General features: G+C 32.7%; 1 protein-coding gene across 1 annotated transcript in view; it reads right to left on the reverse strand.

Moving 5' to 3' along the window:
* LOC129799963 (TWiK family of potassium channels protein 18) overlaps nucleotides 1-27,633 on the reverse strand; it is a 191,991-nt gene that overhangs the window by 64,494 nt on the left and 99,864 nt on the right. The window contains 2 exon segments of the mRNA XM_055844285.1: nucleotides 7,037-7,190; nucleotides 8,550-8,717. Of these exon segments, the coding sequence (XP_055700260.1) occupies nucleotides 7,037-7,190; nucleotides 8,550-8,706 (311 nt within the window). The 5' untranslated portion in view covers nucleotides 8,707-8,717.

Consider the following 27,633-nt stretch of genomic DNA (forward strand, 5'->3'; position numbering starts at 1 on the left):
GTTTTAATTTGGTGCACGAGGTTACTGTACCATAACAATCTTAAAAAATACACAGACATCACAACTTTCGGCAACTTCAAAAGAAAAATCAGCGAAAATGTTCCTCCACAACTGGCTTTGATTCCACTGGGAACAACTTCTGTAGAAAAACACTGCACTTTCGCAATTTTGGAAAATTTTCCACGAACATTCACTAACAACTATCCCAGGGAATTCCAACAAATACTTTTCACACTTTTTCCACCACTCAAATGACAAATTTTCATGAAAAATGTCTCGAGTTGCTGTGATTTTTTAAAAAATTCTTTAAAAGCTGTTTTGTAAAAAATTGTCCCAGTGTGTAGAGGCATTTTTTTTAAAGAATTTTTTTAAAGAAAAAACCTTGATTTTTTAAAAAAAATGGGTCGTTTTTTTACAAAATCGCCTACACACTATACAAATTTCTGTAAAAAATCCAGTTTTTTTTAAAAAAATTTCACTAGTCTGGAGGCGATTATTTTAAAGAACTTTTTTTAATGTCATTTTTTACAGAATTTTTTGATAATGTGTAGACAGCTTTAAGGCTAAAGCAAGGCACCATCATCAACATTTCTACGCTTATACACTCACTAAATATTTACACTCTGTCTCATCCGGCCATTGAAATTTCTATACTCTTCTCACTTTAGTCACAATAGTTCTTATATACTTATATAGAGGAACAACACATTTTCCCCATCATAACTTTAAATGATGCTTCAAGTTCTCGCCATTTGCACTGTAGACTCCTATATAGAGGATATCCACACAGAACCCTACAATAAAATTAATTTTACATGCTTGTTTTTTACCAATCATATTATTTCAAGCCTATTCATATCATATTTTAAGTTAAATTCACACATTCTCATCAACAGAAATTTTACAAATTTTAAGCTTCGAATTTCTAAATGTCTAAAATTCAGTGAGGGTATCATAAACATTTTGTTATAATTGAAATTCATTATCATTCGGAAAACAAAGTAGGGCTATCACGGATTTAACATCTTAGTTGATTTTTGGTTTTACTATCGTGATTGACATTATTAAATTATTATTATTTGCGCAAGCACGGAAGACTTTTAAGGAATTTTCTGCAACATTATTTTAAAATCAACTTAATCTAGAGCTTCCTTTAAAAAACTTGAACCTTTCTCACCCCTTGACGCAAGGTACAGAGCTTACAAAAATAAAATTTAAATTTAAATACCACTATTTTAAAAAATCATATGAAATTTCTCGTGAAATGTTACAACTATTCTACACATTATAAATTCATACGATTTTGGCTAGGACGCTCAATTCCCAGTAACTTCTTATATTAGATAAAAAGTTCCCGAAGAATATATATTATATTAGAAATTAGTCCGCGAAGTCTAATAATCGATAACTTTTACCATTTGGTTGCAAGCCTTAGCACAGTAGTATTGAAATGTAGAAATATCCGTACGACATTTTTCTTAAATCTTATAATTCTAATTCTAATTGTAACACCTGTCTCAAAACCAAAATTTGATATCGATCAATATCATAGGGTTAAATTACTGAGAATACAAAATTTGGGGGTATTTTAAAATGGTGGAAGGGGAGGAGTTGGGTGTGAATTTAACCTTCACCGAAAACCGGTGGTCGATATCTCCGTTCTCTTTCCAGAAATTGTTATACGACAGATGTACAAGACATAACGGGATGGCCATCCACGAAAATCGATATTTAGCACATATGATATTTTTGTGATCTATTAGAGTTAAAATGTCTAAATCCAAAACTTAAGCTCGATTTGACGAGATCGTATTTCACCTCGGACCACAAAAACTGAAATTGTAAAGAATCTCAGCTAAACCATATTTCATAAAATGAGGAGTACAGATAATATGTAGGGGAATGTTGGCATGGTTCGAACAGAGTGAACCTTCAAACGCAAATTTTCTCTTTGTTTGTAAAGAGCTAGTTCGTCATTTCTTAGCCATAAGATAGATAATTATTAAGCTCATTAAACGAGATGATAAATGGTAGGTCAGCCCTTTGCAAACAAAGAGAAAATTCACATCGTTTGAAGGTTCACTCTGTGCGAACCATGCCTACATTCCCCTAGACAAAATTAAAGCCATTACAATGAAAAACTACGAAAACTACTATTTTTATATTTCAAATATGGCCAGCCGGGTGGTGAGTACAATCTGACAAAGCCTTTTGTACTCCCAAGAAAATTGGATTTTACTCACATAATTTTTTGTGTGAGCCAACTTTTGGCAAAATTTTTAGGTTTAAGGGACCCACAGCACCTACTTTCAATTGAAAGGCGCCTTTTGCGTGGGTTTCCTTGGCCTGAATTCACGATCACAGTCTTTTGGCGGACGCGGACTTGCTGACAGCCATGATGACAGGCGAAATCAATCTCTCCGGACCGAGCAACTTGCCCAGGGAACAAGGAGAGTCTATGACGTCTAATGAACAATTGACAAAGCGCCCCAGAGGGAGCCCCACTAGAAAGGAAAACCAACCTACGAAGCAGACGAAATTGGACAATTACTTCACCACTGGAGTAAGCACACATAATATGTTTTCAGTGTTAAATGTTGAAGAGCCCCCAGAAGTAAACAATGGGGAAAATGACACATCGGCTGTTCCACAGCCGAGACATGAACCTGCCCCGCCACCCATTGTGGTATATGGTGTGGAACAAATTACCCAGCTGACAAGGATGCTTGACTCTGCTACCACTGACGGGTACCAATTAAAAATATTGCGAGACAACCAAATTAGAATAAAACCTACAACTGTAGAAGGCTATAGAAATATCCTAAAAATACTAAGAGAAAAAAATTTCGAACTTCACTCCTACCAATATAAGGCTGCCAAATCTTTTAGAGTTGTTCTCAAAAACCTTCATTATAGTGCTGATCTCAAAGATGTAAAGGAGGAGCTTGCTTCAAAGGGTCATGAAGTGATCAACATTTGGAATATCAAACACCGGTCAACAAAACGACCCACGTCAATGTTCTATGTAGACCTAGCGCCGAAAGAAAATAACAAAGACATTTATTATATCAGAAGCCTATTACATTGTCTCGTTCAATTTGAGGCACCTCATGTTAAAAAAGAAATCGTTCAGTGCAAAAATTGCCAATATTTTGGTCACACGAAATCTTACTGCAACCGGAAACCCAAATGCGTGAAATGCGCTGGTAACCATCTCACAGAAGCCTGTCTTAAAGTGAGAAACGATGGTGCCGCAAAGTGTTCCAACTGCAATGGCGATCATCCAGCTAGTTATAGAGGTTGTGTTGTACACAAAGAGCTTCAAAAGAAAATGTACCCGGCGCTAAGAAACCGAATAACAACTAGAGCTGAAAATTTTAGTCCCAGGGATATCACTCCTCAAAGCGAGTCATTTCAAGGGCAATCACAACCTGGAAATAATGGTTTAACCTATGCTCAAGCTATACGACAGGGATCTCAATCCCAGCAACATCAGCTGCAAAAATCAGACGATATTGTGGAGCTGAAAGCTATGATGAAGGATCTCATGGCACAAATGACCAACATAATTTCCATTGTGACAGCCCTCGTCGCCAAAATGAAATAATGATGTCTGAGATTTTAAGAATCATCACATGGAACGCCAACGGCCTGTGCCAACATGCACAGGAATTAAAAACCTTCCTACAACTCCAAAATGTCGATATACTCCTCGTCTCAGAGACACATTTCACTGATAGATCCTTTTTTAGAATCCCAAACTATAAAGTTTACCATACTAAACATCCCAGTGGAAAAGCACACGGAGGTTCTGCAGTACTTATAAAAGAAAATATTAAGCACCATGAATTGCAGGCGTTTGCTACAGATTACATTCAAGCAACCAGCATCCAGGTCGACGACATGATTGCTCCAATATGTATCACCGCTTTATACTGTCCACCTAGACATAATATTTCACAAAAAATGTTCCAACACTTTTTTCTGTCTTTGGGTGACCGCTTTATAGCTGGAGGAGATTTCAATGCCAAACATACCGCATGGGCATCCAGACTTATTACACCAAAAGGGCGAGAGTTGCACCGAGCCTTGGAGAGTTTAAATCTGAAGCATATTTCCTCAGGACAACCGACATATTGGCCGACTGATCACTGTAAGACGCCAGATCTTATCGACTTTTTCGTAGTCAGAGGTTTTGACAGTAGAAGATGTCAAGTTGAGGCGATGTGCGATCTGTCCTCGGACCACTCGCCAGTATTACTCTCTGTCCATTCAAGGATAGTTAAAACTAATAAGCCAGTTACCCTATGTAATGGAAGAACAAATTGGATGCAATTTAGAGAAGAGCTAGAAGAGAGTTTATCGGCTGGAGTATCACTGAAAACAGAAATGGAAGTAGAAGAGGCAACGAAAAATCTGATTCAAAAAATTCAAAATGCAGCTTGGAAATCTACCCCCAAACCTAAGGAAACGCCTGATAGCAAAGAATTTATCCCCAAAAATATTAAAACCAAGATCACTGAAAAAAGACGCCTTAGGAAGAGATTCCAAATAACTAAATCCCCTGAAGACAAGAAAAAGCTTAATAAAGCGACGAAGGAATTAAAGGACCTCTTGAAACAAGTAAATAATTCCAACTTCGAGGATTACATTAAGCAATTATCACCAAATCGCGCTTCCGACTATAGTTTGTGGAAAGCTACAAAATCTTTAAAAAGACCAACCACTCAAAATCCTCCTATACAGAGAGAGGATGGATCTTGGAGTAGGAGTGATGAAGACAAGGCCAACCTATTTGCAGATCACTTGGTGAAGACTTTTCAACCATGGACATCTCCAGAATTTACGGATGTACTGAATGACACACCTGGTCATCGAGATGAGTCTTTCGAAAATAAACATATAGAAAATTTCACTGTAAGGGAAATCAAGGACACAATCCTTAAAATGCATCCAAAAAAGGCACCAGGGTTTGACTTGATCAATGCAAAAGTCTTGCGAGAGTTACCATCTAATGCTATTAAGCTGATTAGAGATATTTTCAATGCCTTCTTAAGGCTGGAATATATTCCCTTACACTTTAAAATAGGGAAAATTATTATGTTCCCCAAACCAGGGAAAAAACCTGAAGAAGTAGCCTCCTACAGACCTATCTGCCTATTACCCATTCTAGCAAGAATTTTCGAAAAACTCTTGTTAACCAGGATCAAACCCTTCGTGGAAGAACAGAATCTCATACCTAACTTTCAATTTGGATTTCGTAGTGGACACGCGACAATAGAGCAAGTACACAGGGTCGTTAAGCGGATCAGTGATGATCTGGAATCACAGAGGTTCTGCACGTCGGCGTTCCTTGATGTCAGGCAAGCCTTTGACAAGGTATGGCACAAAGGACTTATTTACAAAATACAGTCCACATTTCCAAAGCAAATAGCCAATCTTCTCCAATCTTATTTGTCGGAGAGATCATTCTACGTATCGCATCGTGATGCAGTAACGGGCCTTCATCCAGTAGCTGCAGGAGTGCCTCAGGGCAGTGTGCTGGCTCCATTGCTTTTTGCCATTTATACAGCAGACATGCCGGTGACCAATGGAGTACACGTTGCCACTTACGCGGACGACACGGTTATCCTAGCCTCTGACGTCAACCCCTCAAATGCGTCGAAGAAACTTCAGAATTCGTTGTCTGCTCTGGAACACTGGTTGAAGAAGTGGAGAATCAGCGTGAACGAGACAAAATCAGTCCAGGTTACCTTCACTTTGAAACGAGATATTTGTCCTCCAGTCACAATCAACAACCAAGAGATTCCCGTGAAAGATGATGTGAAATACCTTGGGCTCCATTTGGACAAGCGCCTTACTTGGAGGAAACATTTATGGACCAAACGCTGTCAGTTAAGCTTAAAATTACGAAAAATGTATTGGTTGCTAGGTCGCAAATCCATTTTATCTGTGGAAAACAAACTACTGTTATATAAGTGTATGATTAGGCCAATCTGGACTTACGGTATAGAGCTTTGGGGAACCGCGTCAATGTCGAACATAAAAATTATCGAAAGATTTGAGAACAAAGTATTAAGACAGATTATTAATGCACCATGGTACATACCAAATGATATTATCAGAAATGACTTAGGTTTTCCCACTATTAAAGACGTAATATATAATCATAGGCGCAAATATGCAGTTAGGTTAATTAACCATCCAAACAAGTTGGCTAGAGACCTTTTGAAGGGTTTCGGCTCTTCCAGACTTAAGCGCATGCGTGCGCCATTACTTTAACTTTTGTATTGTTTGTCTGTAAAGTCCTTATTTAATTTAGTTTAAATGTCGCTCTCAGACTGTGATTCCATGCCAAATAGGCGTATTTTAGAAGAACTTGTCAGTGGACTTGATTCTTACTTTTAAAGCCAAAGCAACCAATTTTAATTAAAAACCTGTTAAAAAAAAATTGCTGAATGTTAATATTAAGACAGATTGCAATAAACGGTTGGTCCAAAAAAAAAAAAAAAATATTTCAAATGTTTCTGTAGTTATATTCATTTTCTATATTTTTATTTTTTTATTTTATTGAAATTGAAATACGTAACCACTGTCCAGTATAGACAAGTATGAAAATGATAGCCAAAGCTCAAATAGGCTCAATGTTTATTAAATTTTAAGTAATTTAGAAAACACGCATGCTAATATAGGTTAAAGCTGTAAAATCCAGCAAGATTTTTAAAAATATTATGACCTTATTTCTAATTTCTAATATACCTTCAAACATCACTCGTATAACTGTTGAAAGTTTCAATTGTCCACACACATCTTTAATCTTAGCCCCTTTTACTCAATTTATTCGCAACAGAGTTAAAAGAGAAATTTCTGATAACATTATTTCTTCAGGACTGTTTCAATTTGTGTCCCAAGATTGTCTTGAATTCCAAGTTATATTTGAGAAAGTTTCTAACATGCTCAAATATCATATTATCTAAACTTTGTATGAATATTCTGTGGAATTGCATGGGAATTAGAGCATGACAAAGAAACTAACCTGGAGCGAATTTCTGAATTCACTAAATCAGTTCTAGGATATGGTTTCGATGCTGCAACAGCTGTTTCTTCTGAATTTCCAGAATCATATGTTTCCAATGTTACAAATAAAACTGAACCAAATGTTGTATACGCCAAGACGAGAATTAAAGCACCTGAAAGATAAATTCGTCAATTAATTTTTGTTCAAACAAACAAAGAACATTATTTTGGAATATTTGTTGTTTATTTTCGAATTGCAGAGTTATAAAAAATCAGTTGAAAGGCAGAGGGGGAAAACTTGAATAATAAGTTTGAGTGAACTGTTCGAATTACATCTATTTTTTCTTCGGTTATCTAACCAAGTCATACCGTATCATTATGTAATATTGTTTGAAATTAATTTCATTTCTGTGTAAATATTATTTATGACACTGAGGCTTTTGTTAACATAAATAAAAATTTTATCAAAACCTATAGCTAAGTAGAATTTAAACGTTTTATTTCCCATCTTCTATTGAACATTTCTTTTTATAAATAATAGATATTACACTGTCCCAATTCTTTTTAATTCAGAATAACAATTACATGCTTCTACAGCAGAGCTAGCAGAGCAATAAATTTTAAAAATGTTATTAAATTCGAAAAATTTGCTTGAGGGCAGTTCGTGAATAATTTAAGTACGGTAATAATCCAGATTTTTTCTAAAGCGTTATAATATTCAGTTCATTCTTATTCTCTGTAATACCATCAATAACATAAAAGGATTCAGGATATTGAAGACAATGTTAACATTTACACACACTCACTTTATGTTTTCTTAGCTTTCAAATTATATTAGTTTTCTAATCATCTAATTAAAATAATTTAAACATTCAGATAAAAATTTAAGGCTGTAAAATATATATCTCAAAATATCCCCATTTTGCCCCATAGTTTGTTGGATATTTGGAGTAATGTATTAAAGTTAAATGATTAAAAAAAGTGTCAAGTATTCCATATAGGGGAAAGTACTCTCCCTTCGAACGTTCATGCCTTCGAATAATGTGAATTTCTTTTGTTTTTCGTAAGAAATTTACACTAAACTATTACGGAATTATCAACAATTGATGATAAGCCAACTAATATTTAATAGAAATGTGTAAGTCTCTTAGGAAAACCTAAAGAAAATTCATATTATTCGAAGGCATGAACGTTCGAAGGGAGAGTACTTTTCCCTACTAATAAAATATACTAAAACATTTTTATCACTAATGCAACGTTCTCGGTAAATTCATGTTATTATTTAGCGTTATTATGTCAAAATTTAATTATATTGTGGTTAAATATCAAGCAATTATATCGAAAAAACGAATGCAAGAGAGAGAGTGTATTAATTGATGAATAACAATTACAACAAAATTTCCATCAATGCCAGGAAATTTAAAACTAATTAAATTTTGCTCGTATGTGTCTATACTGTGGAAAATGTAATGGAGCATTGAAAAGGATGGTCTGCAAGTTTAAATTAATTGTGGTATTGTCTCTTAACTCACCGATAGCCGCCAACATTGGCGATCGTCTCTTGGAGGATCTGCCGCAGAGGCCTGACTTTTCGTTTGACTTCTGCTGCTTTGGTGATGGAAAACACAGCGATGGACTCCGTGGACTTGGTGGTGAGCCAACGAACGCTGGAGGTGGTCTATTATTCATTTTCCCTTTATCTGTAACAATAAAGTATAAGGCAAAAGTTTAACAATTAAACCTCCAACTTTTTTCCCTTATCCACCCTTTTGAGGTGGCAGTTGGGAGAAAACTATGTACGACAAAAATCAAGAGATTGGTACACTATACTAGATTCTTTTTTGTATTTTCTTATCCCTCCAGAATGTTTATATTAGAGGAAAGTTGTGATGTGGATCAGATGGTGATGTATAAAAATATTGTACTTATAGTGAGAAGATGGGAACTTTTCAGCTTCTTCTCAACAATATTGTTTATTTATTTACTTTCTTTCATATATCGAGAAAAAAAATACGTTGAGCAGAGATGAGAACGAGGACACTAAGGGTGGTTTGGTTATAGAGAAAAAAAAGAAGGTGAATAAATGGGTAGAACGTGAGGAAAATCTCTACGAATGCTACAAACTCGTGATCTTTTGTTGACCACATTTTCTTTCCTTTCGTACAAAATGTAACCCTGACATTTTTTGTGTTTACCAAATTGAAATCTCTTTCAACTTGATATTTGAATAAAATACAGAATACTAAAATTTATTAGACTTAACCACGATAGTATACTAACTCTGAAGAATTATTGGGATAGCTTCTCAAATAACATTGATTGACCTGACACCTTTTCACCACAACGCACTTCTATATTGACACTTTGAGATCATTGTGAAGAGGAACGCAACACCCGATAAATTCCAAATGATCTGAAAATGATGTCACATACTGCCATTAAGCTGACCAGAGAATGGGAAAACTAAAAAAATCCAGTGATAAGCTTCTAAAGCTATGGCTCAAGTGTGATTTCTGTTGTTATACCATCTCTAGCGTAGGGGAAAATGGGGTAATGTCACACACAGTTATATTCAAACACAATGATTATTTTTTTCATTTTTTGTTTTTTGAAAGTATCGAGGACTATAATACTGCTCTCTCTCTGTGTATTGCATAATATTGCAATAGTTTTTTTTTACTGAGAAACACACACCCATTAGTTATCATCATCACAGAAAAAAATATTTAGTAAAATTGTTCGTAAATATTTGCGAATTCCTACGGTGGACTTACGAAATGTTCGTAAAGCCTATAACCCAGAAACAAGTTCGTAAGGTTTTGTAATTTTCACAGAACATTGTTCGTAACACGATAACTCGACGGGAATTTTTACAAACATTTGTACGTAAATGTTCGTAAACACTCAAAAAAAATTCTAAAATTTTGTCATTTGTTCCTATTTTTTTGCGAGACAAACAAAAATGTTCAAAAAAAATATTTGTAAATGAACAAAAATGCTCGCTAAGTGTTCATGTTACAAACAAAATTTGTGAAAAGGTACAAAATTTTAGGAATTTTTTAGTTAGTTATTATTATTAATCGTGTCGAGGCTTAAATTTAATTTGTGTTGCCCAAAAACGGACTACGGCAATGGCAAGCGGACTTGGCAGCGTCAAATCCACTGTTCCGCATGAGGCAGGGGACAACGGGCAAACACACAAGTGGGGGTGGGGTGGTTGGATCACCCCATAGTTTTCACTTCCTTTTTGGTTAAGGCAAGGCATTTGCGTGTTCTTTCGACACTCAATTAAGCCTCGTGGTGAAAAGGATCAGTCAGTCTCCGAGGACTGTACAGGAGCCCCGATTTTGTTCCGATGAAAGCCCCAAATTCGCGTGGAGATTACTTCCTTTCTCCCTTTAGTCGGTTCACTGAGAGAAATCCGAAAAAGTTAAAATAACATTCCGCAAATGTTAATTTTACCCTGCCGTATTGATCCGAAATCGGTGTAAATATTATGCTTTTTAGGTGTATTAGAAGTTAAAGTTACCCTTTTTCATGTTATTTTTACCCTTAAAAAGGTGTAAAATTAACATTAAAAAATGTTGATATATTTTTACACTTAAAAAGTGTTAAAGTTATGAGAAAAAAAGTTAATCGCACCCCCGTTTTTTTCTCAGTGTTATACGCTATACGAGATTTTCGCAAATCTCTAGTAGGAATTAATAAACATTTACAAAAATTTTTTAAATAAACATTAACAAACAAATGCACAACACGATTTTCAAGTATGAAAAGGGGTGTATAGATCTCTCTCAGGAAGTGTGCAGATTTTTACGAGATATTTAATGACTAAAAACGCGCGGTGACACAATTACTGATACAAATAAAAAAGTTCATTTTGATATTTTCGTGATTTTTTGAGTAATTGAAATAAGATTAATCATCTTAAAAAGCTCTTTTGACACTTATGAAAGTTCAACAGTGCCTCTCAAAATTTTCTTAAAGAATGTGTAAATTTATTTGATTTTTTTTACAAAAAAAATCGAAAGTGATGAAATAATCTCTGATGGTTCTTTTATTTTACGAATGAGTTTTGTTATACCCAAAAGTAAAGCATAAGCTATGCTATGTGCAAAACTTTCCTAAAATTTACTGTGTTCTTGAAAAATCAAGTCAAATTTGTGCATTTCAAAATTGTGCGGTTTTATTTCAATTTCCCGGAAAGCAGTTTTCAGGCAAAAATATGTATGCAAAAATAATTTTTTTTGACAAAAAAAAACGCATAATAAATCTTTGTAATGTTCAACATTTTAGAGCATATTTTAATTTTGACCACAATGTGCAAAATTATAGAAAATAATAAAATGTAATTCATGTAAAACCAAAATTGCGATGATAATCAAATTTTGAATACAAATTTTATATATCGCATATGTAATTATTTTTAATTAGTTAATTGTATAAAATTAGGATTTGACTGAAAACAAGAGGACCACTTTATTGCTCGTCACTTTATTTTAATTTATTCATAGATGATAAATAAATTTTAAATCAATTTAGAGTAGAGTAAGATGATTACGCTTCCCATGTTTAACTCTACATCTATAATTAAACTATTCATAGTAGATACTTAATAAATTTAGAGCAAAATTAAAAGCTCCCATGTATTAGCATGGTATTGCTGAGAGTGTTGTTGGGTGGTTAATTTCGTTTGTAAAAGGCCAGAAAGGGTGTTGTCATAATGCTACGGTTAATATTTCAGAAATAAGCTCAAACATTTCACATTTCATATTTCACGGGTATTAAATTTTCTTTGTGTAAATGACTTTTGGTTCAAACTCACCAAGGCAGTAGAGTAAGTCATTTGTTTTATGTATTCATTCATACACCCTATGATGAAATACTCTATGATGAAGTACTGCTTAATCTCTGTTGAATATTTACAAGTACACAACTCACTCATAATAGACTTCAATCTCATACATGGCTCCTTATTCGACAATATAACAATTTAGTTGGGAAATTCTGCAGTGGCTCGAGTTTGTATATATATACATATATATATTATTTATAGATTAGAAACATAATAGAGCTACGTATAGTGTCACACGCTGTTAAATATCAATCAACAAATGAGATCTACAGTCAATAATATGCTTATTTCAGCCCAATACAAGATTTCTGCATGAGAAATGCATAGTATTAGTATAATAAGTGAAATTTTCCATAGCCTTTCTCCATTTCTCTAAGTATCGAAATTGACGAAATTTGAGCCTGATATAAAGACAGAAAATTTCGTAATGACCACTATATTGATATTTTTGGGATTTCATAGAGTACCTATTTTAAACAATTAATGGAGGAAATGAAACAAATACCATTGAACACAGAATGATGACAAATGGAAGTTATCAGATTGGAAAAAAATTGCTAAAATTACTGTGGGTGCAAATAATTTATTTTGTGTCACTGGGTTATCCTGGATATTGATTTACATGTATTTGATACGATCTCATTTTTATTAAAATAAAATAACAATTGGAAAATCCATAACCACTCAGTGATTGTAAAACACATAAGTTTTTTTTATTCAATAACCATAATTGTTTTTTTGTATTTAATTTATTAAAATTTTGTTTTAACTTACGCCATTTTTTATATAAATAACACTATGCAATAATAACTTGTGTTTCTGTTCTTATTCTATTTTTTCTATTACTTTGGTCTATTGTTTTGGGAAAATTTCGTACTTAGGGAGAAGGGGGCATTTTTGAATTGGTGTACTTTTGAAAATGCGTTTTTTTCTCATATTTAAAAAAAATAAGATTTATCATAATGAAATTTAACTTCACAATGGGTTTGTAGAGCTAAATTAACACAGTGAGGTCCACTTCCATTCAAAAATAGGAGAAAAAGCTCATTTTTAAAGATACCCCAATTCAAAGGTGCCCCACTTCCTCCTAAGCGAATATAGCTCCGATTTAATAAGTCATAAAGGTAAATTGGATGACTTTTTTTTAACTGATCGATTTTATGTATATAACCGTTCAAATTCATTAAACCGACACGAAAAGCGCTGCTGTCTGCAATCCAGCTAGGGTAAGGGCTCATAATTTTGACCAGTCTGCTTGTATGCATCAATTTTCCAAGTTTGAAATGGGATATTTTCAATGCCAATTTACTTTATTTGTTACGTTCTTTTCAAAAGGGTTGTTTAGAAACTTGGCAAGCTATTTATCGTCCTATTTTTACTAATATTAGTTTTAATACGTTTAAAAATGAATTGATATGTAGAGGTGAATTTAGCTCTTATTTTGGACAACTTGATTATTAATTTGGACAACTTGGTTGTAAATTTGGACAGGTAATCCGCCTCAACAGGATGCCCATTGTTCTTCATTTCATGAACCAATCTTACCAAGTCCTCTTCCTGCTCATGTAAGGGAAACGTAGAATGTCACAAGAAGCCCGGAAACTTTCTATATCATTCATTTAAGTGAGTTAACTTCGATACTCCAAGTACGTGCGGATTCGCTCATTCCCTGACCTTTCCGGAAGCCTTTCAAGGCTTTTCTCGCTACATCTCTTTCTTAGAGATCATGCTCCTTTGTTTCTTCAGGTATTTGTATAAACTTATCATCACAAAAGCTAAAACGTGTAAAAAGCGTGTAAAAAATTTCCATTTTTCACACGAAAAATCTAATTCACAAGACAAATCTCACTTCAGGTCAAATGTACAAATCACCACTAACGTGAATCAACACAATATTCAATAGTATCACTCAAAAAAAGCGAAGAAATATTGTTAGTACTTGACCACAGCTAAATAAGACTGAAGTAAACACGAAGTTCTGTCATATTACTCGTAAGCAATTGCTCACACTGAATTTTCAACAAAGCAATTTTAACTCAAATCATATTCAAAATTTAATGTATTTAGTGTTATAATCTTCCAAAAAGAACAAATATTTAGATAGAATTCATTATTCATCAAATATTGGAATAAAAATCCAACATTTTAATCAATTTATTTTTGGTGTCCAATTTTATCCTCAAAGTGTCCAAAATAAGAAACTGGACAAAATTATGAGCCTTTCCCCTAATACATTTTTTTTTAATTCTGACTTATTTTTTCGAAAAAAAGTTTCTTTCTCCTTTTTGAGAACTAAGTTTCTAGTTTTACTTTTTTCATATTTTAAGGGGTGTCACATTCTCTAAGGGACCCAAACAGCAATTGACTATGCGACTACTCTCTAAATTTCACTCCGCATCTCTGTGCTTTTGCGTTATGTTCCACAAGTTTTGTAAGATTAAGTGAGGCAAATTTATAATTTGTGTTCAACGACATTGCATACAACAAATGCTTATACAACCAGTGAAGAAGCATTTCCGCCGTTTGGCTTTGGAGGCTGGTCACCAACATGGCGGCGGACGCACGGTATAGGGGATTATGCCAAGTTGATTAAAATTATTATTATTATGAAATACGTCAGAAAATGTACAAAATAGCGTTTTTAGCAATTTTAATCAAAGATATCTTGGATTAAAACTTGTGTCTAAAAATCTGTTATGTTGGTTAGACAGAGAATTTTATTAGCTATATTTTGTCCATTTACATACTATTTCTTATTGCATTGTTTTTCAACTCTGATATGAAAGTGATAGTGAAAATTATTTTCATAAATTTTAGGTACCAAGACTTTTCTAAGGCTATTATTTAATACTTGAAGTCTTTAACCTGCAATATTAAATCAACTTTAGGAAATACCAATTCACCTAGTTTTAAATATTAATTTTATTAATTTAGTGACAGTTTTGACTTCTCAGAAGTTTTCAATTGAGTACTGTTTATAGAATATGGGAAAAATATTATTAATCAAACAATTGAAAAACCTTTCCTTAATTGTTTTCACGAGTTAAGTTGAATAAGTAAAAAAAAATATACTTTATATCTAATTCAGCATTTTTTTAACTGAAAAAAAAATAAATGATAAAAAACTTCATAAGAGATGGATTGTATCCCGTATATATACGTAAATCGGCTTAAGCAGTGGACTGTTATTTCGTTTTATTCACGAATATGATTTTTTCCTCCGTGTTTCAACTTTAATATTTTTTCGCCATACATCATACTGAGAGATAAAGTGAAAAATAGAATAATAGGGCGAATACGAATATTTCAATTTGTTTCCTCTGGATGAGCTGAACAGAGCGAGAGAAAGGAAACTAAAATAAGCACAGAAAAAAAAACATAAAACACCAGAGTCGCAGAATAAATAAACAGGAAGTTATAATTTACTACACTAAGGATATTATTTAATAAATATATAATATTTATTGCTGTAATGAAAGAAGTTGCCTGAATTTTAGTTTTAATTCTCGGGTTGATTCTCATAAATTTAAAGATGATGCTCCAAGTTTTTCATGTTACAAAATTTATTATTTTAATTCATGGAGAAAATTTATTCCATTATTTATTTTTCCTAGAGAGGGAAATTTGTTACATCCCGTCCCAACGCGATTATGTTTTTTCGTCGTAAAGAAATGCAAGACGAGGGAATTTAAGTTAAATCTGTTTAAATCCGTATAATATTAGCTCTATAAGTCATTATTAACACTTGATGAAAAGTAGGTCTCTTTTATGCTGTACTTTGATGGCAAAGGTATTATATAACTCACTGTACTATATGTATACAGAATAATTTTGCCAAAGTGCAAATCCCAGCTAAGATTCTTCACCATGAAATTCCATAGCTTTACAATGAGCTTTACTTTGAACCAATTCAAATCATAATGAACTTTTAATAGTAAGAGAAATCAATATTCAGCTCGTCGGGAAACTTGGGCAACAGTAAACATTGGGTAATTGTAAACACTGCAATTTTTCAAATAGATATTAGACTTCAAAGGACGAGACACATGAATTCATGAAGCCTATGCAACTATAGGGATCCTTGTTCACTAAAGAAAAGGTTGACATAAGTTCAAGTTGTACACACAAAATTCAGTGTTTTCAACTACCCCGTGTTTAATATTGCCCCAATTAAGTAAGTAATACTGTAGAAAATTGCGGTGTAGATGATAGATGTGTTATCAGAGAGGGAAACACCGTTCGGATGAGGCATCACTGTTTGTGGAGTTTTCAACCCAAGATCAAAAACTACATCTTCTTAAGAGCTTTCGACGCTAAAAAAAAGCTCTGAAAAAAAAGTATCGAAAGCTCTGAAGAAAAGGTAGTTTTTGATCTTGGGTTGAAAACTTCACAAACAGTGTTACCGCATCCGGATGGAGTTTCCCTCTCCGGTAGCATATCTAAGAAAGTAATATTTGATATAAACGATAGCATACTTTCGTTAGGGGAGAGTCTACATGTTTGAGACGCGATGGATTATTATTTGAATATTTAAATAAATGTGACAAAAACCAGAGGCATGACATTTTCTATGTTTCCCATATGTTTCTAGAGCGCCGAAAAAATGTTTGAATTCATTATTAGTTTTCTGTCATTGTAGAATGTATTAGCAAAAAATACTAATACAAAATAAAAGCCAACTTACTATTGAATAAGCAACCGAAAACCCCAAATTGGCAACCTACGTAGTTTTGGAGATATCTCGTGAAATGTGTACAAAAACAGGAAAAATTTACACTATAACTGGTCGCATTTTTCAGAGCTAATGTCACCCCCTGGATAAAAACACTAATTGAGGTTCTTTAATAATGTCTGTGTCTGTACTGTACTTGTGAGTATAATAAGCGCTATACAAAATTTCTAGATAATTTTGTTTTTAAATTTTGAAAATAATACCTAAAATCATAACACAAAAAACTGTCTGAAACATACCTGCTTTCCCCTATATCAAAAAACTCTTACTTAGAAAGCTTCCCAAACACAGGTAGAGTATTCAAGTACCGTAGAGTCTCTCAAATCTGAATCTCTCAAATTCGAACGACTGACGTTTGGATTCAAAAAGTCAATTGTGGGGTTATTTTATAAAATTCGTATTCTGTATGAATGAAAATCATATTAATGTGCTTCTTCCTGAATGTTTACATACTTTATGATCGTATAAAAAGAAAAGGAATTATGTTACCGCTATGAATTGTGAGGTTTAGGATTAGTGATTAGGATTAGTGGGTTTGGCCGTCGACTGGGTTAACAATTGTCGAATGGGCCATTCGCTCTACAAACTTCTAACTTTGTTAACACTATTAATTCGGGTATATCATCTATGTTACTAATACGAGTAATCTGCAAATCTTAGACGCCTTGAACGTTTTGACAACCTTTGACAACCTGGTTTTTGTCAAGTTGATAAAACTATATCTAATATTTGTTCTAAAGTTTTACCTTTTATTTTCTTGAATATATACATTAGGGCGTTTCAACTAGGAAAAAAAATTTTTGGCACTATTATCACGGTGCTGTATTTGATGAGACAAGAAAGTTTTTCTTCTACGACCATATGACCAGACGCTGTTTAGAGGTGGCTGAACGACCCTCTCTATAGAACAAATTTCTGATTTTACCGGATTTTACACTACAGAGAGGGTCGTTCAGCCACCTCTAAACAGTTTCTGATCATATGGTCTTAGAAGAAAAACTTTCTTGTCTCATCAAATACAGCACCGTAAGAATAGTGCCAAAAAAATTTTTTCCTAGTTGAAACGCCCTAATATACATGTTTTTAAAGTATCACTCGAAAATGTTATACTAAATTGCATAAATTACAGAATTTAAGCTACAAGTGAATTGTGGTTTAAAAGCTTTGCTCATCTTTTGGCTAAAAGTTTTCATTAATACTTGTCACAGAGGTACCATCAGACCATACTCAATGCATATAAACAGAATATACATACACCATGAACTCACATTTTGGACTAGGACAGAAGGACAACATTGAAAATGACAACGATGATGTCTTGGGGAAGATTCTTCTTTACTTGTCTTGTGAGACCGTTGTGAATAAATGGCATCATCTGGTATAACAAAGGATGTACATCAAATCAACAACTCCCTGAATCCCCAATGAAGAACGACGAGAATTCCATACTTTTGTCTCTTGGACAGTTTATCTTTGGCACTGTAATCCCGTGTCAAAGGGCAGGAGATGAGCGAACAGACACGACCAACAACTCTAAGACTTGCTCTTACCAAACAGTGGAGAAGATTCCCTTGGGCCATAAATTGAATCAAATCAAAATCATTCACACAAAATGCCTGTAGCTCTATTTCTCCATACACTTCAGGAGCAATTTTCAGTTAGGATCCATCCGAAATGTATCCCCTTTCAGAACTATCGTGTTTTAGACCAAAGACTGTAAAAGGAAATAATATATATATATATATATATCAGTGGGTGATAAATTTTATAATATCTCAATGTGCCCATTGGAAAAAAAGGGGTAGCAGTTTTCGATGATAAAAGCCCCACTAGTGGGGTGTTAAAAACTAACTTTTTATTCTCTATGCAAAATAAAATGTCCATGTGAACTATTATTGAACAATCTTTGGTGGAAAATGTGACCGAAAACTTTTCCTTCAACCTCTAACATCACGTATTATTCCCCAAATACCATCCAATTTGTACATCACCGAACTTTCACGTTTCCTCAACAGCCATGTGTGGGCTTTGTGTGTCACAATAACCAAATTCAAATTTATATCATGTGACATAAAAATTTATCTTTTAAATTTTACACAAGATTATTTATTTCACACACTCACATTGAAAAAAGGAGTACCCTCGAATCGAAGGGCGTAGAAAAAAAAACGTTCAGAGCATGTATATCATGAATTTTCGGAGTGGTTTTGTAGACATGGATTGGCATAGTCTGGTATATTGACAAATCGGTAGTATGATCACGAACAAAAGCTCGCACCACACATTCAACAAAAAAAAAACACCCTCTAGTCTAGTCTAGTGAAAGATCATTTCATTTGTATGATAAATAGTAGAGTACTGTTTGTTTAAAATCCGTGTACGGAACTTTTATTGAAATTACAATATACATACAGGGTCATATGCATTCAAAGCATAACACATACACTACACAAACATTCTAGTAGCACCACATAGTGACTCAGGATAAATGGGTAAATTCACGAAGAATATTTCATTGCCTCAGGATAAATAACATATCTTGTCAATTGGAAAATATTTGCACTGGGTTTTTTACACACGTCAAGCTATGTAGGTTGAATTGAAAACGTGACTGTAGAGAGACTAAAACCTCTGAATGTAAGGGGTAACAGTTTTTGAATGTCAAATTATATGTAGTGTATATCAGTAGTCGCATAAGTTTACATTTTACAACTGTCTCAAAGATAATTTTTCTCTATCTTAACGAGAAATGTGCTTAAATTGAGCTAATCAGTAATAATATTTTCTGTAAACCAAATATTCCAAAAATAGGGCTCAAAATTTGATTATTTTTTATTTAACATAATCCTTCCTCGAACCCCTTGAAACTTTGTAAGTTTAAGAAGGTTTATGAAGGCTATCTATAATAAAAATTTGAAGCCTCAGTTTATTTTTTTTTTTAGAAAATAGTGAATATTGAAATTTTCGTTTTGACAAATTTTACCCCAGTCTCCCCTAGTTAATCCACTTGTTTTTCAACTTGTGACACGGCTAGAGGCTAAATGGTAAGCGATATCAATTTCCAGTCTTCGATACCCCCCTCTCCCCATAAGTCAAGATTATCTAAGACAGTCTTTTTTCCCCCGCCCCCTCCTACCATCTAAAATCATGTATTTTGGTTTATTTCAAAATCGGCTCTTAGATTTTTTTAAATTTTCGAATGATTATTAAAGTAAACAATAATAAAAAGTTACTTCAAGATTACTTCAAGAGCTGCAACGTTCTAAAAATAGATAATAAATAGTTGAAGACGTTTTCAATATACAGAAAAAATTGAAAAAGAAGAAGGAGGATGAGAGGAAATTTTAAAACATTAATTTAGACGATTTAGAGGGGTATGAAAGTCGATTATCTCTTACCGTTTGATCTTTAGCCGAGTTTCGGAGAAATAAAGAGCTACAGTCGAGAAAGGCATATCAAGTATTTATAGATTTATTTGATTGAGATTGATTGTGTTGGATTAAAAATTTTAGAACCTTACACAAAAAATAGAAATTTGACCGAATTGGTTTTTTGCGTTGTTGGTTTTGAAATATGAATGAAAACACATGGTTTTGGAGAGGCAGGAGAAAGTGAAGAAAAAAAGGAGAAACTCCATCTCTAAATAATTACTCCCTCTGTGCTCTGTCTCAAAAAAAGTCGTGCATTCTTTCACATAAAATGTACCAGCAAATGTACAACTTTTTTCGGGACGGAGGGAGTTTTTTTATTAGAGTCACTAAAAATCTGAAAATGTTATTTTTCACCATTTGACTTATAGCCTGGTAACAAGTTAAAAAGCATTGGATTGTATATCAAAGGTCCTATTCTATACTATTCCAAGTCGATTTCAGAGTTATATCTTGCACCGAAAGATATGCTCGTTGTTGGGTCAAGCCGGTCAAGCTCTACAACATAATGTGAAAATTATATGGTAATCCTATGTTTGAATGGCGACATATTCAGTTCTTCGGCCAATTTCAAATGCCTGTCCTAAAAAGTTGTCGTTTTGAGATGGCCTAGTTTGGATGGAACCATTGATTTATTGCTTACTCTTTGAGTTTTTGTACTGAATTATTTAATACTAATGGCTCGCATATGTTTTAAATACGCAAAATGTAGTTCATATTTTCCCACAATTTTATATACTACGTACAGTAAAAGATTAGTAAAACATTCTATTTTACATACGTGCAAAATTGGTAAAAACAGAATATAAGCGGAGGATAACAAAATAATGATATTTTTTATTTATGCTCAGATTTTAGTTAATATTAAGATTTTATAATGTACCCAAACTTGAACTGTATGTATAAGTATACTGACGATCTCTATAAGCTTCATGCGGAATTCATTTCAACTTTGTCTATTTATCATGTTCACCTCTTTTCTCGTTAAATCCACCAAACTTGGTTGGGTATAAGCTTATCGCATCCCATGATCTGCTATAAGTGTATACTGTATAGGGTATTATATACCAAATAAAACAAAGCTTTTGTCTACTCTCAGTCTAATGAGTTTTATGCGGAAAAGTATAAGTACATGCAAGTGGCCTCCAAATAATATGAATTTTAACTGAGTTGTGCTCAAAATTTTCATTTACATTCAACGGGATTTTGGAAGAGTTTGTTTTAAGGCAAAGTTCAAATTCGAATTTCCTGCTGAATTTAATCAACAATATACTTCTATCTCCTACCCCTAAGATGCGTAGTTGAAAAACAACAGAATGTTGCTTATAAAATGGGTTAGATTGTTAAGAATCTCACTTAATAATACCATTCAAATCACGTTTATTGATATCATACTGTTAAAGTCACTGCTTAACAATCCTTTAATCCTTTAAGACTATTGTCTATACTCAGTGTATTTTAAAACACTGAGAAAGTAAAAATTTACATACAAAAAAGATAATAAATTCATAAATAAACGTAATCAAAAATTTGACTTACGTCCTCTTAATTTGAACTCAAAATCAAATTTATAAGTATTCTGAGCTTAAATTAAGAATCTTTCCTACAATAAATCCAATGCTATTTATGTACTTTATAGTTTCCATTTCATCTACTTTAGTATTGAAGTGAAGATGAAATGCCTTTACTGTATATAAGATTTATCTTCCTGAAAAACTGTTAATAAAATGCTTATATGGTACTAAGTGAAGGAAGCAACAACATTTGATGGTTTTTATTGTCTACTTACGGTTTTGGATTACAGGAAGGCTGAACTTCATCTGTACATATTTTCGAGAAAGCTCTAAATTGCACATTTTATTGCACATAATAGCCTAATTATTTAAACGAAACATAAAATAACTTTGCAACATCCCAAGTAGCACGCCGTGGCACAACTCGAATTTGGATATCCAAACGACTGCCACAAAAAGACCCAAATGCGACTAGAAATAACTTTTTTTTTCTTCATTAAATAAATAGAGTTTCAGTGCTCTATTGTTTCATAGAAACTTCCCTCTGCGCAAAAGAGTGATATTTACATTATTCACGAAAAAAATAATTATTTAAAAATAATTTTTTTTATTATGCCATCTCTTATTGTTCGCTCCTAAATTTTGGATCAAAAGCAGAGTCGTAAACTAGTCGTCAGGGTATCCAAAATTAAGCTGCTACGACCCGAAATTGGTCGTCACATTTTTCCCAATTGTAATGTCGTACGACCACTTTTTGGCATAAATTTTGTATTACATCGCGTACTACAGACGACCAAAATTGTATTACATTACGACTCATCTGTGCTACTTGGGATAGGACATTTATCTACTACAACTGCATTTCATACCATTCTAAGTCAACTTAAAATAATTTTACTCTGAGAGACGTGCTACTGACTTTTAAAACTAGCACAAATCTGACGCTATTCCGGTTAAAAGCTATTCATATTTATATTTAATAAAAATATAAAAGCACACCCGAAATACAAGTTAATAACATTTTAATAACTCTCTTGGAATAATTCCATATTAACAATAGAATAATACGAAATGCAACCGTTATGCTCTGTATAATACTGTCTATTTGAAGTGCATTTCAGACACAGCCTCGCATGGATAAATTTCTATATAATATACGTTTAAACTTTCTTTAATTATAAATTTGAATTTTGCAAGATACAGTCATTCAAAACTTTTAGCTCAGTGATTTTCTTTAAATATTGTTTTCCTATTCACATTCACTCTCATATTTTAATAAATCCAATAGAAAAAAATAGTAAGGTAAAGTGCTCTCACTCGACCGGTGTCCTTGACTCGACCGGTGGATCAATTTTTAAATGTTTGATGGTCAATTTTTATGAAATTGTCACTGATTTGTATTAATTTATGGAATAAATTAACCTAATGTTATATAATACGCTAAATGTTATAGTAAGTAATAGCAAATATAAATAAATTGAATAAATAATTCTGCCGGTCGAGCGAGGCCACTTGACCTTAGTCAGGGTAGACCTAAGAAGAATTAGCTAGCAAATTGAATTTTTCTTGGCCTATTATTTGTCAAAAACTTGACTTCTAGGGGAGACCGGGGAGATTTGGGACACTTTTTCATGTTTTGACTTTGAGACAGTATTCCAAAAAACCACAATAGTGTATTACAATTTTATGAGGTCTATAGGATACTTATGGGTATTGACTTTATAAAAAGTACTCGATAGAACTTGGAAAACAACTGAGTTTTCTTCGAGAAGATAAAACATTTTACTTGTCGCTTTGTCCCAAACCTCCCCGATGTGGGGCAGTATGGGACGCAAAAGGGGATGTTTGGGACGCGCGATTACTTCTCGCCTTGCCTTTTCTGGAAAAATTGTTCGAGAAATTTTCGAAAAAAAATAGTTTTTAACGAGATTGGGCAAAGATCGAATATCCTCTGAGAAGAAATTATTGATTCCCAAGACATTGATGGTTTAATTGTCCCTGTAGTTAGAGAAATCTGCTCCACTGATAAACTTTGCACAAGAAGGAGATTTCCAGTAGAAACTGGGCATTACTCTTCATTTTGACAATAAAAAATTGCACACCACTTACAATCTTGTCGAAAATCAACGTCCCATTCATCCCCTTTCAGGTGTCCCAAACATCTCCACGTATAGTTTTGGTATTTAAAATCTTTATGTAAAAAACAAGAGCGTATAATCTCTGAAACTTTTATAAAAATATGTTCACAGATTACACTGCTACCTAATGAGATATAAAAGTTTTGATTATATATCGCTGATATAAAATACAAAGAGGAAAACTGAGACGTCAGAATATATGATTTTTATCAATTTTTAAAAAAATGTTCATAGAATTAAAACAATAAAACTGAGGATATCCATTCTTTTAGTCAAGATACATTTTAATATTGCCTACGATACAGTAATAGTTAAATCCCATATATTTCAAAAATTAATTGAAAAAATCGCCTTGTCCCACACTACCCCTGTCCCAAACCTCCCCGGTCTCCCCTACTTACGCGAACTACTACTTAAATAGTAGCATATCGCTCAATATTCTTACTAAGAAAGAATAAAACACCCCACTGCCCTGACTAATTCTGCCCCGGTCTCCCCAATAAGTACTTTCAATTTAAAATTTCTACGAACAATTTACTTCCTGTAATTCGGAAAATTAATTATTTTTTCTATAATTCTTAAAATCATGCTGTTAATCTATCAGCGAAAAATTAAAAAAGATTTGATAAATTATATAAATCAATAATTACAAAATTATTTTCCAATTGAAGATACAAATAATATATACCTATTATATATTTTATTTTAACGTGATTTGTGTAATATTTTAATTTATTTAAGATAACTATTTTAAACTACTTTATACCCTTTTTGGAAAAAAAAAATTAAAATGAATTGTTTTAATGACGTAGTAGTAAACTTTCCCCCTCACTAACTCTAATTAATGTATGTAGCTTAATTTTATTTTATCTGCGGTGGGATGACGGGCAATGAAAACTGAATATATAGTTTCACTATCCATTTTAGATGCATTATTATTGTATATAGAGAAGCGCAAAGGCCAAAGCTAATAGAAACTTTCTGTGAAAAGCTTCACTGACAGACAATTAAGTTGAGTGCTAATCTTTCAGTCTTATTATTTCAAACTTCCAAGTAAAATTTATATAACTTGCAAAATGTTATGCTTATGTAGTTCCTCAATTTAAGTCTTATATACGTCATGCTATTGGAAATTTATATGTCGCAAATTTATGCCTTACTTTTACTCACTTTAATAATTGTACTGCAAGAACATAATATTTTGTATAAATACGTGATATATATTTGTAAACTTCCGGATTTTCCTCGATTTTCTCGCATTTTATGTCATTGTATTTTATCCTTTCAATCCTGACTGTGCAATTTAACCAGAAACCAAGAGTACCACCATTCACACACACGATGTTAGTACTGTGGCACCCCATTTATTTGGTAGTTTCGTTCTGTATATTTCTCTCTATATGAAGTTATGTCAAGATCTCTTATATGTCATTTCTGAGAGTTTATTTCTACCCGCGAATCATCTTGCATCTCACACAGATATACTAACACGATTATATTGTATACATAAATCTGTGAGTTTATACATTTACCAAAAGTTCAATTTCTAGAAAACTGTTGAAGTAAAATATACAAACTTAAAGTTAGCTTTTATAAAAGATATTAGTTTCTGAATTTTTTAACACAAATTGAAATAATTTAGTATACACAGTTAGGTTCATGAAATAGTTATAAAATACCATTTATTCTCAATATATATTTTATCCCATCAAATAAAAATGAAAATGATCCTTTTCCTTGTAGATAAAAGGACACGTAAGCAACATTTATAAGTGTCTGATAGAGAGATACAAGGGGTAGGCGTGAGAGTAAGTGCAGAAAAAAAAGGAAGGAATTTCAGAGAGCTTTCGCACAATAGCACAAAGAAGATTCTTAAACGTATGTGAATCAATGAAAACGTCGGTATGCGGAAAGCTTTCTATTATCAATAGTAATGCCCATAGATCCTGTCAATAAATTACTCCTTTGTGCAGTCAGCATATTTCCATCTTGAGACTTATATAGCTGTATGATTTATAAGTTATGCTAACTCCACAATATAATACACACTATAAGAAGATCTCTCTTAATATGGAATTATATTTGAAATGACAATTTTCTATCTATGTGATATATTGCTAACGGAAAAGTTAAAGTTTGAACCCGGCTGCCAAATTGATTATATCAATTTAGAGAGACAGAAAATTTGTCTTTTTTTAAATATATGTGTTTGATTTTATGAGATACTTATAAAATCACGTATCAAATGAGCATCGGTAAATTGTTTTATCAGTAAATAATAAATTATAAATTTAATTATAATAATAATTATGAATTATATTTCCACAAATTGAACAATTTTGGTTAATTAATTTTACCGCAATTCATATTTGAAAAGCTGCCGATGAAGAATGTTTTAATTAATTTAATCCTTCAATAATATAGAAAAAAAATTGCTTGTACAAATAAATCTTTATGCTCTTTTAGTTCTTAATTCACGAAAAGTTATGGTTACATGAAGTTTCATACGGAAAGTTTGATATCGTGTCGATTTTGATAATATTTCACTTCATTATTTTTCTGATTTAAATTCTAGTAGGCTAATCTTTTCTAAGATAGTTAGGGGAAACTGGGACACCATCGAATACGGGGTAGTACCAAACACTACGATTTTTTAATTATGTATTAGACTTCAGAGGACGAGATCTGTTTGAATAGGGATGCTTGTACACTGAAGAAATTTTCCTTGTAATCCAAGTAGTTTAGAAATTAAAATTATTGTTCGGTATTACCCCACATTCGGTAGTGTCTCAGTCTCCCCTATACGATATTAACAAATGACCTTTGTAATGATTTAATGTAAATAATTCCCAACGCACAATAACTTTTGTTTAGTAAACATGTTTGGACATTTCAATTAGAGTGAGTGAGATCTAGATCTAGTCATCTCACTCATTCTCATGGGAAATTTTGAAAACATGTTTATAAACAAAAATTAATATTTCAAATAATATTTCAAAAAATATTTCAATCATCTTTGTAAATATTATGCGACTAAAATATTTATTTAAATTCAAATGTCTAGCCCAGTAAAGGGAGGTGGGGCTACATTGAAAGCGCTACTTTTCCCATATTTATAAAGGAAACTGGTTTTAGTCGCAATTTAATTTAAATTTGTACCAAAACCCACATTTGTTTTATCTAAATTACATTACGTTAAAGCAAAGATTCTATTAGACATATATGAAAAATAGTGTTTTCTATGTAGCCTAGCTTTAATGTAGCCCCTCCTTACCCTAATAAAAATGTGATAAAGCAAATACCTTGTAGTAAATATGAAAAGAATACTCACAAAAGCATTAAAAGTCATTTCCTCCAAAAGAAGTTACGATGAAAAGTGATTTTCAAAAACAGTTTCTGATTAGAATATATTCATCGTAAGTCGTGATATTTTGCAATGTAAATATACTCTAAGTATATGGGCTACAAATAAGACAGTTATAATTGAGATAGTGTCAAAGAAACACTGCAAACTCAAACCGATGTCAAACTTCCCAGATGAAGGAAAACTGCTAATGACAGGTAGATAAATCTACCATTACTATATATCTACTTAAATCCTCCTTTATGGAAATGGAAACTTCGAAGCCATATACTGATTGAAAAGGGCTTATGAGATAATACGAATTAAACCTAAAGTGCTAATTTTATGGAAATATCTAAAAGATTGATAGAGTCTTTGTGTGATTTTCATTAATTGAACAATTTAATGATTGATTATCCTTTTTTCTTCAAATCACCATGTATTTTTTATCACAGTCGAATAATTATTCAATTTCGCAAGTGTTTTGCTCAGTCCGTTTTTTATATTTTGAAATTCAAACATATTCACATTTCCACTTAGAATTTCTTGAAAAAAACCTCAATGAAGATACTTTATTTTTCTAAAGAAGATATTCTTCTGTAATCA

The sequence above is a fragment of the Phlebotomus papatasi genome, chromosome 1 (genome assembly GCF_024763615.1).
Source record: "Phlebotomus papatasi isolate M1 chromosome 1, Ppap_2.1, whole genome shotgun sequence".
Classification (NCBI taxonomy): domain Eukaryota; kingdom Metazoa; phylum Arthropoda; class Insecta; order Diptera; family Psychodidae; genus Phlebotomus; species Phlebotomus papatasi.